Here is a 15,968-nt window from a genome sequence, read left to right as displayed (position 1 = left end):
CTTGTTTTAGAGCACTTAGTTTATAACACTTAGCACTTGTTTATAACACTTAGTTTATTCTGGAGAATACCCCATGTGCACTTGAGAAAATGTGTATTCTGCAGTTGATAGGTGGAGTGTTCTGTATATGTATGTTAGGCATAGTTGGGGTTTTTTTTGTTTTTTGTTTTTGTTTTTGCGGTACACGGGCCTCTCACTGTTGTGGCCTCTCCCATTGCAGAGCACAGGCTCCGGACGTGCAGGCTCAGCGGCCACGGGTCACGGGCCCAGCCGCTCCGCGGCACGTGGGATCTTCCCGGACCGGGGCATGAACCCGCGTCCCCTGCATCGGCAGGCGGACCCTCAACCACTGCGCCACCAGGGAAGCCCCCTGTAGTTGGTTTATAGTCTTGTTCAAGTCCTCTGTTCCATTATTGATTTTCTGTCTTGTTGTTCTATACATTATTGAAAGTGTGGTACTGAATTATCCAACTATTATTAGTAGTTTTATTATCTAGCTCTCCTTTCAAGTCAGCCAATGTTTGCATCATATATTTTGGGACTATACTGTTTGTTGCATATATCTTTATGATTGTTATATATTGTTGAATTTTTTGCTTTTATCAATAAATAATATCCTTCTTTGTCTCTTATAAACTTTATTTTAAAAAACTTAAAGCCTATTTTGTCTGATATTAGTGTAGCCACCCCAGCTCTCTTTTGGTTGCTATTTGCGTGAAATATCTTTTTCCATCCTTTCACTTTCAACCTATTTGTGTCTTTAGTTCTAAAGTGAATCTCTTGTGGACAGCATATAGTTGTTGTTGTTGTTGTTGTTTGCAGTGCGCGGGCCTCTCACTGTTGTGGCCTCTCCCGTTGCAGAGCACAGGCTCCAGACGCGCAGGCTCAGCGGCCATGGCTCACGGGCCAAGCCGCTCTGCGGCATGTGGGATCCTCCCAGACTGGGGCACGAACCCGCGTCCCCTGCATCGGCAAGTGGACTCTCAACCACTGCGCCACCAGGAAGGCCCTGTTGTTGTTGTTTTTAATCAATTCTGCCTTGTGAATGGAAAGTTTAAATCGATTTACATTTAAATTGATTACTGATAAGGATGGACTTACTTCTGCCATTTTGCTATTTGTTTTCTGTATGTCTTCTAGCTCTTTTGTTCCTCATTTCCTCCATTACTGCCTTCTTTTGTGTTTAGTTGATTTTTTGTAGTGACAAATTTTGATTCCTTTCTCATTTCCTTTTGTATATATTATGTAGATATTTTCTTTGTGGTTATCATGGGATTACATATAACGGCATAAAGTTAAAATCGTCTAATTTGAATTGACACCAATTTAGTTTCAATTGCATACAAAACTCTAATCCCATCTAGTTCCTTCCCCTCCTAATATTATTGTTGTAACAGATTAAATCTTTATGCCTTGTGTGCTAATAACATAGATTTGCAATTATTTTCATGAATTTATCTTTTAAATCATAGAAAATAAAATGTAGAGTTACAAACAAAAATTACAGTAATACTGGCTTTTATATTTGCCCACATATTTAGCTTTATTGGGTATCTTTACTTTCTTATAGAGCTTTGATTTACTGTCTAGTGTCTTCATTTCAACCTGAAGGGCTTGTTTTAGCATTTCTTATACTGTAGGTTTAGTTTTTGTTTATCTGGAAATGTCTTAATTTTGCTCTCACTTTTGAAGGGCAGCTTTGCCAGGTGAGGAATTCTTGGTTGATTGTTTTTTCTTTCACCCTTTCAGATGTATCATTCAGTGCCTTAATGGCTTCCAAGGTTTCCGATGATAAATCAGCTGATAATCTTATTGAGAATGAATTCTCTTGGTACTTTTGAGATTTTCTTCTTTGACTTTCAACAATTTAGTTATAATGTATGTCAATGTGGACCTCTTTGAGTTTATTCTACCTGGAGTTTGTTGAGCTTCTTAGAAGTTTTCAGCCATTATTTCTTTATATAATATCTTCGCCCCTTTCTCTTCTCTGCAGGGACTCTCATTATGCATATGTTGGCCCACCTGATGATGCCTGACAAGTCCTTTAGGCTCTATTCACTTTGCTTCATTCTTTTTTTCCTGCTCCCCAACTTTGATAATTTCAGTTGTTCTGTCTTCAAGTTCGTTGAGTCTTTCTTCTGCTTGCTCAAGTCTGCTATTGAGCCCCTCTAGTGAATTTTCCATTTCAGTCACTGTATTCCAGAATTTCTGTTTTTTTTAAAATAATTTCTGTCTTTGTGTTAATATTCTCATTTTATACATGCATCATTTCCCTGATTTCCTTTGGGTTTTGTCCATGTTTTACTTTAGCTCTTTGAGCACACTTAAGGCAGTAGTTTTAAAGTCTTTGTCTAGTGAGACTGATGTCTTGACCTCCTTATGGACGATTTCTATAAATTTATTTTGCTCCTTTGAATGGGCCATATTTTCTTGTTCTTTGTAAGCCTTGTGATTTTTTGTTGAAAATTGGGAGGTAACTCTGGAAATCAGATTCTCCCCTTCCCAGTGTTTGCTATTCTTTTTCTTTTCTTTCTTTCTTTTTTTGTTGTTGAAGGATGTAGCAGTCCATTTGTTTTGAGACTTCTCCAAAGTCTTAATTTTTACAAAGACTATTCCTTGTTGTGTGTGATCACTGAATCTTTGCTGGTTTAGCTTGTGTTCAGCTGGTGTTTGGCAGAGTTTCCTTGAGTAGCAGGAGCCTTCCCAGTCTTCACAGCCTAGCTCTGTCCTTCAACACTTAGGCAGGCTTGCTCTGAGCCTGGGGACCAGCCCAAGATGAAATCTTGCCTGGGCATGAGTGTGTCTTTCTAAATTCCTGCATGTGCATGGCTGCTTTTGAATGCCCGAATTTCTCAAAGGGTCCCACTTCAACTCCTCCAGGCCTTAGATGGTCCATTATATGTCTCCAACTGTAATCTCTTGCCCCAGGAGTCTGTGGGTCTGTAGTCACTTCGCAGCTTTTATGAGCAGTGTCTGCCACTTGTGCCACTTGAATTCCAGGTTAAGCAAAACAGAGATGCGTGCCTTGCATCATTCCTTCATGAATCCACCAGATGTTCATGGTAATTTGCAAGTATGGTATTCTCTGCTCCTTCTGGCTTGGGGTGGGGGAAGGGAATGGAATTGGGCTGGCAACTCAAGACCAAAACTGCCACTGCACTGGGGATGGGCAAGGGTGAGTGAAAATGCCACAAAACTTTCCTATCCTTCTGAAGATGGCCTTTTCTGGATTGGACACTAGCTTGGTTGCTGTAAACCTCTGACTATCTTCTAGAGCTCTGAAGACAGTTATTCCAGACAGTTTCTCCTTGTCCTTTTCAATGTTTCTGTGGAAAATGAGACCTTAGAGCTTCCCAGCCCACCACAGAGTCATTCTGAAAATACAAGTTCGTGAGGGTAAATGGATATAAATGAATAAATGAAAAATAAATAAATGGAAGAAAAGAGATATCTCTTCCTACTGCAGAATGCAGGTAAGAAGAGTGGATGTGATTAGAAAAGCATCATTGGGTGCTAACACTAAAGGGAGTGGGATCCTTACATGGTCCCAAGCCTCTCCCATAAGACCCTTATTAATTCCAAGGGGGGAAATGGCTACTTCCCAGTGGAAAACCTGACAGACCCACCCTGGGCCAAAGTGAACTCCCAGTGGTGGATCCAACCAACATCATGTGCCTCCAGGTATAAAGAACCGAGAAGGACACAGCTCCTGCTGAGTGTGTACTCCAACCTCGACACAAGGAAGCCACAGACAGACCCAGATTGGGGAATGCTGGTCAAGAAGCCCAGAGAAAGGCTGGGGACAGATACCAGGTTAAAGATGACCAAGGAGGCTGCACTCACGTGACATGCGGTCCTGGGTCAGACCCCAGACTGGGAGGAATGGACACCAGCAGGACAAGCGAGGGGTGTAGCAGCCTGAGGACGGCAGGTGGTAATGCATCTTCACAGACCCCGCCCTACTTCTGGGAGACGCACCCCCATCTATTTAGGTTGAAGGGGCAATCTTCTTAAACTCCAGTGAAACAGAGAAAATATGTAGACACAGAGAGAGGGGAGGTCAGGCGCAGCACAGCCCAAGAGCAAACAGTACAGCAAAGGGAGCAAAATACAAACCCTGGAGAATCTGGGCTGAAGGCAGACGGGAGCTCTTTATACTATTTCTGTAACTTATCCATAAATTGGAAATGGTATCCAAAAGTTCTCCAGAAAGCTCCGTGCTGGCTGTGATTTGGGGAATGGACTAGAGGGAGGCCATTGGGGGACCACTGCACCTGTACATGGCAGGGACACAGTGGTGAGGTGGGGGAGGGCCAAAGGGAAAGGGGGGGAAGGGGGAGGGGGAGGAAATAAGGGAGAGCGGAGGAGGGGCAGGCACCCTATCTTCTGGGCAGAGCCAGTCTGAGCAGGGGCCCCGTGACGTGGCAGGTCCCCAGGCAGGTGCAAGAGGTGCCTCCCTGTCCCCTTCTCCCCCCTCCCTCTCCACCCCTCCCCCCTCCTCTTCCCCAGCCCTGTTGTGAATCTCCTGGAGAAGCAGCACCCCCATACAGGGCCAAGGTCTTGGGGAGGGTCACAGGACCCCCCGAGGGGGCAGAGCCTGGGTGAGGGGGCAGGCATGGCCCGGCATGGACAGGCAGATGTGGACAGAGGAGAAGGTTGGGCCTCTGGGCCCACGTTTGCTCAGGATTAAGACAGCGTGAGGGAGAATAAACAGTAGCGGGTGGGGTGTCCTGGCCGCCAGCAGAGGTGACCAGGTGTCAGTGGGCAGTGTGCCCTCCTCCCTCCAGGAACCCCAGTGTTGACTCAGCACCAGAGCCTGGCAGAGGGGCCCGACGCAGCCCCACACCGCCCGGGGCCACACCCCCCAGCCAGTGCTGAGGGGCACCTGGCCCTGAGGCTACGCAGGCTGGAGCCCCGCCTGCTGCCCTCTCCACCGGCCTCAAGGCCCCAGCAGTGACCAGTGACCGGAGAGGGCGGCTGGGGGACACACCACCGTCCTGGGCCACGCCGCCCTCGTCTGGGCTCAGGCTCCAGGGTGGGGGAGGCCCGGCCCTCCTGGGGGTCACAGGCCCAGGCCTGATCTCTGACCTCTGGAGGCCCCGACTTCACTCTGCTGCATTTTCTTGGGGAGACTGAAGGGGTTCCCTCGTGTCTGGGTATCTTGTTCGTGTTCTGTCAGGGCCCCCGCCTGGCCCCACGTCTGGGATGTGGGCGATGCAGCAAGTGGGGTACACCCCAGCGATGGGTGAGTTTGAACTCCGGACTGTAACAGGAGGGCGGGGAGGATGGCTAACAGCCGCGATCCTGGTGGCCAGGAAAGTCCTCGAGGCATGAGCTGGACTAGCGGGCTGTGGGGAGGGTTGGATGGAGGCTTCTTGGAAGCACCAGCCGGGGGAGGAGGAGCTAGAGCCGCCTCGCCACGTCTGCCCCCACATCTGCGCAGCAGAGCTGCTGCCAGGCCCCTCAGAGCTCAGGACCACTCGGGATGGACCTCGCTGGCCAGCAGGATGGTGGGACCCGCAGGGGACAGCAGTGGCCGGAGCGCCTTGCCCACAGCCCCCTGCCCCAGCCCCCTTCCCCGGGAGGCTGCCTGGCCTCTGCAGGAGGGGTTTCTGCCAGCATGTAGTCCCTGCCCTCCGTCCCCAGGGCTCTGGTGTCCACGTCTGCAGGTCTGGCCAGGGACTGTGTGAGTGACACGCACACCCGGGTGCCACGTGAGCAGAGACGTAGGTGCCGTGGCTGGAGAGACGCCGTCTCCCTGATGCCTAGGGTTAAGGGTGTGGCCGCCGCCCCAAGGGAAGCTTCTGCAGGGGCCCTGGGAGGAGACGGGGGCCGGGGGGAGCTCGCTGGGCCCCACCAAGCATGGCTTAGCCTGGAGCAGCAGGACAGGGTCCCTGCTGGTTCCACACACGCTGAACCGCCCCCTCGTGGAAGCATGGAGGCTCGGCCGTCAGCTGAGGACACAGCATGGAAGCAGCCGGCAGGAGGCAGAGACCCCAACTCAGGGACAGAGCTCCAGGCCCACTTCCTGGGGCTGGAGGCTAAGGGCCGGGAGGGTGTCCAGGAAAGGACGGGTCTGGAGACAGGGCGCGAAGTCCCTCCACCCGAGGGCTCAGCCTGTGGCCTGAGATTGAGTCTAGGGTCCACGAGGCCAGGCCGCCCTTCCCACCTGGGGGACGGTCTCCAGACACCCAGGCTGCCATGGGGCCGATGGCTCTGTGGACGCTGTGTGCCCCCAGGGCTGGCTACCCTGGTGGAAGCAGGAAGGGCCGGGGCCCAGGGCGGGGAGGGGCCCCCGGGAGGGGCTGGGCGGGAAGGGGGCCACCTCATGCCCCCGGGGATTTCGTGCCCCTCACGTCCTCCAGTGGGCTGGGTACCTTGCTCTGAAAGGTCTCCTGAAGTGGGCAGCACCTGCTGACAGGCTGTGTCCCCAGAGGGCACCCTACCTGCTCCTTCGTTTCATGGGTGTGGGGGGCTGTGGCACTCACAGGACAGGGTGGCCCTGAGCTTGGTGTGGGTGCTGGGGTCCCCTCAGGGCCTGTCAATCTGGGAGTGAGGACACCAAGTTCCCTGAGCCCTGCGGGGGCTGGGGGCGCCCAGGCGGTTTGTCTTGGTGGAGGGGCGGTTCCCATTCAGCTGCGTCAGCTCTGACCTGCCCTGGCGACCCTCCTGCCCAGCCCCCCAGGCAGCCCCCTGCTCGGCAGCTGGACACCCCTGGGGTGGACGCTGGGTTGTGGGGGTGTCCTGAGTCCCAGGCTGATCACTGATCGTGCAGAGCCCCCCGCTGCTGTCAGAAACACACCGAATCGTGCCCATCGTCCGAGTTCCGGGCTGGCTTTCCATCTTTGTTTTTGTTCGCAGCTCTAGCATCTTCCAGCCCTCTGTCCATCCCTGCTTGGCTGCGGGAGCCATGCTCTTTGGAGCGTCAGTCATAAACACATTTTCTCTGGGAGCCGGGACACAGGGGCTTTACAGTGGTAACACGATGATGTTTTATTTTTATTCTGTTCTGTAAAGAAAGAAAACCCTGGCGTGCCTCTCTATAGGTGGGTTCTACGAGCCACGAGGAAGCCGCGGGTGCAGACAGCGACCCCAGGTGTGTCACCCTGTCCACGGGCCGCGGCGAAGGGGAGCCACGGAGCTCATGTCAGCGAAGCCCAGGGCTGTCCCCGGCATCTGCTGTTTCACATCTCGTGGAAGGGCTCCCTCCCCACCTCCCGTCACAGAACCCTCTCCCACAGCTTCCCTGGGGCCGCAGGGTCCTCACCTGCGAGGTCTCGAGCCTCCTGGAGTCCAGAGGAGAGGAGACCTACCTCCCGCCTCCCTCCCCCCACCTCCCCTCCCTTTCTTTTCTATCTGCACTCACTCCCTTGACAATCTCCCGAGCTGAAGAGCTGAAGCTCCGACTTCTCCCATCTTTGCCTCCCGGTGAGGGCAGGCTCCGGCCCTGGCGCCCCCGACTCACATGTCCACCCACCGCCCTGACCTCTCCACCGGGCATCTAATGGTCAAGCTCCTACCCATCCCAATGCCCTTCCCCGGCCCCCCCATCCTTCCCCGGCCCCCCGATGGGGGTGCTGTCTATTCACCCACACTCCACAGCCGGTCCATTGCCAAACAGTCACCTTCACCACTGACCTACCCCCCAGCTCAGTCTCCTGCTTCCCTCAGCCCGTGTGTCCGTCCTCACCCTGCAGTGGGGCCTGAAGGGCAAGGCAGGGCTCTACAACCTCTGCCCGGTCCCCCGGGGCCCTTCACTCAGGGCTAAGGCCCGGTTCTGGCTCACCCTGAGGCCCCTCGCCCCGCCCGCCTCGGGCACAGCCGTGTGCCTGCAGCTCCGCTCTCCGACCCCGCCAGGCCCTGCCGGGGCACCTCCCCCAGACATGCCCAGGCTCCCTCCTTCCCTTCCTCCCTCCCTCCCATGACGGCCACTGAGCGGGACCCCACCAGCAGAAAGGGGTTCTCTGCTTTACTCCCCCGTGGCACTAACGCGTGGCCTCATTCCCAGTGATCTGTCCACTCTGCCCACCGTCGCCAGGCTCCCGCTGTGCGTGGCTCCGCGCATGGCCCGGTCCCTGAACGCGGCTCGCCCTGGGTCCCGGGCTGTCACGTGGCACAGCTCCTGGCGCAGCCCTGGCCCCGAGATCGCCGCGGTACTTCCCGCGCCGGCGGCAGCGCCCTCACTCTTTGTCAGTTGATCCGGATATCTGAGGACCTTTGACGTCCATGCAGATTCTGCAGTGTTTGCTGACTTCCTCTGAAGACCGGGCCACGAGGCTGTCTGGGCCACGCTCACGGAGACGCCTGTGTGATGGCCCAGGCCGCACGTGTCCCCACGGGGTTGGCTGTGAATCGCCAATCCGCTGCCCAGGGCCCAGGTCAAATAGGTCAGAGCTGTGACCTGCATGTGCCCAGGACCAGGCCGGCCGCTGGCGCCCGGCTCTGGCCTCAGACCAAGCAGCCCTCCCCAGTGGTTCGGGCCTGGGTGGGAGTCCAAGTGTCCCTGGATGGGGTGGGCTTGCTGGGGGCAGAGGTCAGGAGAGGGCTGCAACCCAACCTGCCCACCACGGTCACAGGCTCCCCAGTGTCCTGTGTCCCTGTCCATCTCCTTCCCCATATCCAGGAGCCCCCAGCGCCCTTTATCTGGGCAGAAGCTGCCCCCAGTCAGGTCCCCCCAGCATGAGGGTGGACGCCCCTTCCCCATCTGCCTGGGGCAGGACCCAGAAATGAAGGGGTGTCCCTGCCAAGGCCAGACTCCACGGGGGCCAAAGGGGTGGGGTGTGAGCCGCAGAGGCCAGCCCTGGCCCCGGGACCTCTTCTGGCCATGTGTCCCCACCCCCGTGGTGACAAATCATCCCCCCTCCCCCCCAGCATCCAGCAGGTGGGGGCCCCAAGCACAGCCTGGAGGAGCCGCCCTGCAGGCAGAGCCGTGGACGCCTCGGGGGGCCGAACCCGGCTCTGTTGCTCTTCCTGACGCCACCTGGCCAGGGCTGCGGGTCTGGTGTGGCAGCAGGGACCCGTTATCTGGTTACTCTTGCTGCCTGGTCACAGTTCCAGGCAGGGGAGGGGTTGTGCACTCCTGCGGGGGTGGAGGGTTAGTCACTGTGTTGGCGTCCATCCCAGCCAGAGAGGAAGAGGGGGCTCCCTCCGACACCCGATCCCCCCCGGGGGCAGTGGCGCTGATCAGGGTGCCACCTGCGGCTACAGGGCCAGCCGGTCTCTGGGGCAGCAGCTCCCAGAGCCAGAGGGCCGGGAACTTCCTGCTCCCAAGGAGGGCGTCCCATGGGGGTGGCAGTGACTTCCCTGCCCGGACCTCGTTGCCACGTCCATCCACCTCCCACTCAGGCTGTCTCCTGGGCCCAAGGGGTCGTGGGGTCATGGCTGTGGGAGCGCCTCGGCCCCTACCTGGTCTCTGACAGGGGAGGTCAGGCTGTGAGGTCAGCTCCACTGCCCACACGGCCGGCCGGAGCAAACAGCCGGGTCAGGCGGGCCATGGGGCCTGGACCAGGGCACCAGGCACTTGGCGCTCAGGACGGGGCAGACAGGGGTGGGAGTGGGCAACGCCGGCCAGCGGGGTGTAAACTGTAAAGGGCGGTCCTCGCCCTCATCCAGGGTCCTGGAGGCCCTGCGGACCTCAAGGGGCGGCCCAGCCTCAGAGGACGTAAGCCACCTCCCTGGACCCCTGAGACCCCTGACTCTGCTTCCTGAGCCCCTGGCCCAGCCGGAGGCGCCAAGACCACTGTGCTGCCACCTTGTGGCAGTTCAGGGACTGCAGCCCAGTCCTGGAGGTGGGACTTTTGGTGTCACCAGCCCCGGACCCACCCGGCCCCGAGACCCAACTCAGCCTGGCCCCGGTTCTTGTGACCAAGGCAGCGTGAGGTGGACGCAGTGGGCATATCTAATTCCAGGAACCGCAGCAGGGACATGAGGACATGAGTCCAGCTTCCTGTGTTTCCACAGCTGACCTCCAGCAAGCTGCCCTCCCCAGGCCTAGATTCCAGCAGGACTGAGAGCCTGCTCCCACCCCCCATGTTGTCGTGGAGGACAGGTGGTGAGGCATCCGCCCCTGCCCTGCATCCACGCCTGGCCACTCGAGCCCACTGCCCCGTGTCCTCAGGTCCCCGAGGCCTTCTCTGGCCCAGCAAAGGGGCCCCAAGATGCCGGAGCGGTGGGAAGCTCGGCAGGACTGTTAGCCCCAGGCGACCCTGGTGGCCAGCACGGTCCAGCCTGGCAGCGCCCGCCCCGTCGGGGTCCAGGCCAGGCTGGCCTCCCAGCAATGGCCGGGGTCAGCGGGCTGGCACCTGGCCCCGTGGGCTTGTCTGCTCTGCGTGCCCCTTCCTGGCACTCAGGCTTGGGGAGCTCGGGACACCCTGTGCATTCCTGTGCTGGACCCTGCCCCCTGCCCCCCTCCACTGCCCTGTCTGGGCAGCAGCCTCCCTCCATGCCTGGAGAGGGACATCCGTACGGCCCTTACCCACCCTCCCAGTGCTGCTGTGGGGCTGGGTCCAGCCTGAGGCCAGTGTGTCACCGGGGGTGTCGGGGACTCCCCTGGGGCCTCTGAGGAAGAGGAGGCGGGGTTTTCGAAACTTGGAGGTTCTCAGGGCAGGGGGCAGGGGTCACAGAGGGGAGGGCAACAGCACTGCTGGGGGATTGGTCTCCCTTGGGCCTGCGTGCACACACACATGTGCACACACATGCACACACACAGGTGCACCGCACACCGAGCTTGACTTTGGTGTGATGGGAGAGTCCAGAGATTTATAGAGAGAAGGTGGAGCCTTCCCAGTCTGACGGCTCAGCTGGGTGGACCCGCGGGACTCCCGCCCTCCGTCCAGCCAAGTGCACAGAAGACCAGGCAGCTGGCCTGCCCCGCCCCGGGCCCACGTCTGCCCTCCGACCTGCTCCCGGCTTTTATGGACAAGCTTAAAAATCACACGGAGCCCACGACTTGCAAATGCTCCAAGTGTATTTCCGAAACCGACAGCCCTTTCCTGAGGCCCAGGGCCGAGGCGGGGTGAGACTCTGCCTCCCAGTGGCCGGCCGAGCAGTCAGTTGCTGCATCTGAGGGACCGCTGTGGATCAGGCCCTTACGTGATGCTGAAGGTTGGGACCAGCAGGCTGGACCCACAGAGGAGCCTCCCCCACCCCCTGCCCCCCGGGCTGGTCCCGAGCAGGCGGCTGCAAGCCCGTCAGGGCCACTGCACACCCGGGGCCGCTGGACTCGGAGAGGGACGAGAGGGGTGGACCGTGCGTCCTAGGCTTGGGTCACCTGGACCGGGGCTCAGGTTCCACTGGCCCTGGAGGCTGAGACTGCCGCGAATACAACCGTTCTTGTGGGCCTGTCCTGGAGGGACAGGGCGGGGCTCCAGCCCGTCTACTGCAAAGGCCGGGGAGCCGGGGCGCCTCTGCTCCAGCGCCTGAGCCCCGCCTCCTGGCTGTGCTCAGCACCCTGCGCCTCCCCTGAGCGGCTGGAGCCCCCGTGGGAGTCGCAGCGCAGGCCCACGCAGCCGCACTCCTGCACCTCGGTGTAGTTGAAGGCCTGGCTGGAGCCGTCCCCACAGCGCAGGGTCACGGAGCGCACAGAGGCCCGCAGCTCCCGGCAACACCTGCACCTGTGCTCCACGGCGCGGGCCTCCAGGGAGTACCTGCGGGCAGGGGCCGCCTGAGCCAGAGGTCGCGGGGGCGCTTAGCAGTGGCTCCCGCGAGCCAGTCACGGCAGCTGAGGGCCTGTGGTTCCTTCTGAGCCCCCAAAGGCTGGGGGGCCCCAGCAGCCTCTCAGCAACCACTTGACCAGCAGGTCACCAATGGGGACCCCGAGTCTGGGGTCTCAGTAAAGAGAAGAGTGTGAGTCCAGACAGGCCGCGAGCCGTCCTTGGTCCCCGGCCCAGCCCCCTGCTGGCCCCCGGCCCCCCATCCTGCCCCTGTCTGCCCGCCCCAGGCCCTGCCCTGCAGGAGCCCTCTGTGGGCCGGGGGTGGGGGAGTTGCGGGTCTGCCCTGGGCGAGTCAGGGACTCACGTACATGGAGGTGGTGTCCCCACAGTTGCCCTGGCAGTAGGTGAGGCGCACGGGCCCCACGGAGCTGCAGCCTCGCTGCCGGAGGACCCGAAGCTCGTGGTACACGGCGCAGGTCGACCCTGGGGAGGGACACGGGAGGCAGCGCAGAGGTCAGCCCTGGCCAGGCGCCCCCCGCCCCCCGCCGCCTCCTGCGTCCCCCCGGCCCTGGCAGACACGCCCACTCACTGTTCTGGGCTGGGGGGTGGGGGCAGGAGAGGCAGCAGCCGTCCTCGCTCAGCCGAGCCTTGTCCTGTGAGGACAGAGATACCGTTGGCGAGGGCAGGGACGCAAGACGGTGGCGCCCACTCCCATGCAGGGCCCCATCCTCCCGTGGCCACTGTCGACCCCCCTGGGCAGGGCAGGGTGGGCGGGCTCCCAGGTCTCACCGCTGGACAGCCGAGGGGGGCACACGCCTTCTTCGTGGTCACCACCACGAGCCCGTCCTGCTGCTTCTCACACTTGTGTGTCACGCAGCGGCTCCCGGGGTCTGACCAGGACTCGCCGGGCTGCAGGGAGGCCCAACCAGCAAGTGAGGGCCCCCCCCAAGGCCCCCCTTCCAGCAGGGGAGGGTGCCGCATCCATCTGTCTGTCAGCCCCGAGGCTCCCGCGGCCTCTGCCCTGCGCCCGCCTTGCACTGACGGCTCCCCAGGGGCCCCAGTGCACCAGGAAGCCATCCATCCAGCACCCCTGCTGTCGCTGTGCGCTCCCGGCAGCCCCCTGTGCAGGGGTGGGGCTGGCCCCCCTGGAGCCTGTGGCTGGCCCCGCCCGGAACTCACCCCAAGGCCCCGTGACCGCTACTCACGTAGAAGAGGTGAGCAGAGCTGTTGCTGGTGTTCATGACACAGGCCACCTGCACGCACTCGCCACAGCATTGCCCACTCTGTGTCTGGTACTCGAAGCCCTGGGAGGGGGACAGGATGTGTGGCCTGAGCCCCGGCTGGGCGCTGCATGGGGGTGGGAGTGTGGGTGTGGCCTAAGCCCCGGCTGGGCGCTGCGTGGGGGTGGGAGTGTGGGTGTGGCCTGAGCCCCGGCTGGGCGCTGCATGGGGGTGGGAGTGTGGGTGGGGCCTGAGCCCCGGCTGGGCGCTGCGTGGGGGTGGGAGTGTGGGTGTGGCCTGAGCCCCGGCTGGGCGCTGCGTGGGGGTGGGAGTGTGGGTGTGGCCTGAGCCCCGGCTGGGCGCTGCATGGGGGTGGGAGTGTGGGTGTGGCCTGAGCCCCGGCTGGGCGCTGCGTGGGGGTGGGAGTGTGGGTGTGGCCTGAGCCCCGGCTGGGCGCTGCATGGGGGTGGGAGTGTGGGTGTGGCCTGAGCCCCGGCTGGGCGCTGCGTGGGGGTGGGAGTGTGGGTGTGGCCTGAGCCCCGGCTGGGCGCTGCATGGGGGTGGGAGTGTGGGTGTGGCCTGAGCCCCGGCTGGGCGCTGCGTGGGGGTGGGAGCGTGGGTGTGGCCTAAGCCCGTCTGGACGCTGCGTGGGGGTGGGAGCGTGGGGGGGGACGCTCACCACGGGGCAATGGGTGCTGCAGATCTGGGTCTCACAGCTGATCACGACCGTGTCCGACTGGGGGCCACCGGGCAACTCACACCAACACTTTTCGCACAGGTTCGAGGAGACTATGGTACCAGGCTGGGGGAGTCAAGGCGACAGTGTCTTCCCAGCTGGGCCTGGTGCCCCCACCCTCCCGGACATCCCCTCCAGGCCTGCCCCCGCCAGGCAGACTCTTCCCCCGAGGTGACCCTCAGTAGTGCCTCCTGGTTGGGGTCCCGGTCTTGGGGACAGAGCCCCAAGGCTGCTCCTCCAGGGAGGTCACATGCTCTGGAGGACCCGGCATGGGGAGAGAGAGGCTGGGGACCTTCTCAAGTTCAGGACAGGGGTTGTGGTCCCAGAAGAACCCACTGCTGCTCCAAAGGCCACCCAGGCCCGCAGGGACGCAGCCTCGGGGAGAAGCTGGCAGGACGGGGGGACTCTGGTCCCTGTGCACCAGGGGGCCTGACCTTCGGCTGGTTCTTACCTGGTACAAGGTGCCGTTGATGCTGCAGACGGTCCGGCCTGCTCGGGGGAGAAGGCAGACCTGCAGACCCACCGTCCCCTTGTCCCGCCAGCCTCCCGAGTGGCAGCTGCCCGCGCCACCACTACAGCATCCCAGTCCCGGGCGACGGCGCATGTTCCCCCAGCCTGGCCGCCGCTGAGCCAGGACACTCACTGCAGTTTTGGGTCGGGCAGCACGCCCCCTCCTTATAGGCCAGGATGGAGCGCGAGCCTTCCGGGCAGTCCACGGGCGCGGGGCAGTGTGTGGTGTTGCAGACTGCAGCAGACGGAAGGGGGTGTCAGGGCACCTGCCTCCCTCCCAGGCCTGAGTGTCGCCTCTCCCTGGGCGTCTCCAGGAGTACTGACTACCCAGTGGACAGGGGGTAGGCTCCCCAGGGGGTGCCCACGCCACGGGGGATGAGGCTTCTGCTCGGCGCTGACCTCCATGGTACCCCTCACCCTTGAGCCTTCCTGCTGGGGGTCAGCAGCTGAAGCCACATACAGGGAGGGTATGCCCACCACCCTCCTGGGGTGTGCCGCCAGGTGCCAGCACCTCGGGACCCTTCAAGGGCAAAGCTGGCCAGCCCTGAGCCTGTGCATGTGCGCCCCCGCCCGGCCTGGGGCTCACCGCAGGTGTACTGGGGACAGCACTGGCCGGTCTGCAGGGCCGCGGGCACTGGCACGAAGCCGGGCTCGGGGCAGGCAGGGGGCGGGGCGCAGGGCCGAGTCTGGCAGCTCAGAGTCCAGGTGCCGTCCTTGCAGGTGCACTCCTGGCAGCCCACGCTGACAGTGTGGCCAGGCTGTTAGGGGAAGGACATGGGACACCCGGGCCCATGGCTGAGGGCCTGCAAGGGGTCTTCCAAAGTGTGGGCGGGGCTGAGGGCTGCTGGGGCTCTGGGAGGCCCATGGGGGCCAGGAGGCGGGGTGGGAGGGGGTTGTGCGGGCGACCGGCCTCCCTCCCCACCGTCCCCACCTTCACTGTGTGGGAGCAGGGTGGGGGGTTGTCTCCAGGGAGGGCGGGATGCGGCCAGCCTTGGGGCCAGCACCCACCCTCCTCCAGGGCCGTGCAAGGAGGCCTCCTGAGTCTTTGCTCAGGAAAACCGGGCCCCTCCTCTGAGTCCCCCGAGGGTGCCACACTCACCTCCACAGGCTCCCCGTCGGGCCCCACGCAACCTGGAGGAAAAGAGAGGACGTCATCGCTGGGCTTCCATGGCCCCCAGCCCGTCACGGGCAGACCCGGTGTCGGGGGCTGGGGGAAACCTAGGCTGTGGTGGAAAGCCCTGGGGTCTGGCTGAGAAGTGCAGAGCCCGAGGGCCCAGTGCGTGGAAGCCCCAAGCCCAGCCCCAGGGACGTACTGCTGCAGTTGGCCGGCACGCAGACCTCTGAGCTCGAGCTGAACAGCGTCATGTCCTCCGGGCAGAAGCAGCCTTCTGTGATGGGAATGGCTTCCGGGAGGGCCCTGTGGGGAGCGGAGGGTGAGCGGGACCATGACCTCCAGGGTGGGGAGAGGCGGCCTGGGGACACAGGGCGGGGTGGGCGTGTCCCAGAGGGAGAGGGCAGGTGCTTACAGGGTATTGGCACTGTTGTTCATGTAACAGTAGGAAGGATTGGACGGGCCGCAGGGCCGGTACACCTTGTCAGCAGGGCAGGTGAAAGCTGTGCGAAGGGTGAGGCCACACCTGAGGCCGGAGGGCACGAGAAGCGAGGCCTGGCCTGGGCCCCGCTGGCTGGAGCTCTTGGCCCAGGCACCTGCTGTGTGCCCTGCACCGCCCAGCCTGTCCGAGCCCTGGACCCCTGCACCCTGGGCCCAGGTGCTCTGACCTGGGTGCCCCTCTTGTCCCTCCAGGAAACAAATGCACTCCATCCTGGGCTCAGCCCTCCTCCTCCCGGAAG

At 61.0% G+C, this 15,968-nt stretch overlaps 2 protein-coding genes across 2 annotated transcripts in view; both read right to left on the bottom strand.

Annotated features, from left to right (window-relative positions):
- The window catches only part of MUC5B (mucin 5B, oligomeric mucus/gel-forming), a 51,818-nt gene extending 41,787 nt beyond the window's left edge, over nucleotides 1-10,031 (bottom strand). Inside the window, exons 1-3 of the mRNA XM_070046187.1 lie at nucleotides 9,823-10,031; nucleotides 9,104-9,353; nucleotides 8,030-8,521 (exon numbers count right to left, since the gene is read on the bottom strand). Coding sequence (XP_069902288.1) covers nucleotides 8,030-8,521; nucleotides 9,104-9,353; nucleotides 9,823-10,031 — 951 coding nt within the window. The remainder of the gene's footprint in view (nucleotides 1-8,029; nucleotides 8,522-9,103; nucleotides 9,354-9,822) is intronic.
- A 1,063-nt stretch (nucleotides 10,032-11,094) lies between these two features.
- Nucleotides 11,095-15,968, bottom strand: part of MUC5AC (mucin 5AC, oligomeric mucus/gel-forming) — a 30,255-nt gene continuing 25,381 nt past the window's right edge. The window contains exons 42-53 of the mRNA XM_060304367.1: nucleotides 15,644-15,731; nucleotides 15,431-15,534; nucleotides 15,217-15,248; nucleotides 14,704-14,875; nucleotides 14,251-14,352; nucleotides 14,059-14,096; nucleotides 13,551-13,673; nucleotides 12,857-12,955; nucleotides 12,441-12,560; nucleotides 12,241-12,304; nucleotides 12,020-12,134; nucleotides 11,095-11,645 (exon numbers count right to left, since the gene is read on the bottom strand). Of these exons, the coding sequence (XP_060160350.1) occupies nucleotides 11,375-11,645; nucleotides 12,020-12,134; nucleotides 12,241-12,304; nucleotides 12,441-12,560; nucleotides 12,857-12,955; nucleotides 13,551-13,673; nucleotides 14,059-14,096; nucleotides 14,251-14,352; nucleotides 14,704-14,875; nucleotides 15,217-15,248; nucleotides 15,431-15,534; nucleotides 15,644-15,731 (1,328 nt within the window). The 3' untranslated portion in view covers nucleotides 11,095-11,374. The remainder of the gene's footprint in view (nucleotides 11,646-12,019; nucleotides 12,135-12,240; nucleotides 12,305-12,440; nucleotides 12,561-12,856; nucleotides 12,956-13,550; nucleotides 13,674-14,058; nucleotides 14,097-14,250; nucleotides 14,353-14,703; nucleotides 14,876-15,216; nucleotides 15,249-15,430; nucleotides 15,535-15,643; nucleotides 15,732-15,968) is intronic.

The sequence above is a fragment of the Globicephala melas genome, chromosome 8 (assembly GCF_963455315.2).
Source record: "Globicephala melas chromosome 8, mGloMel1.2, whole genome shotgun sequence".
Classification (NCBI taxonomy): Eukaryota; Metazoa; Chordata; class Mammalia; order Artiodactyla; family Delphinidae; genus Globicephala; species Globicephala melas.
This window is presented reverse-complemented; position numbering and strand designations above follow the sequence as displayed.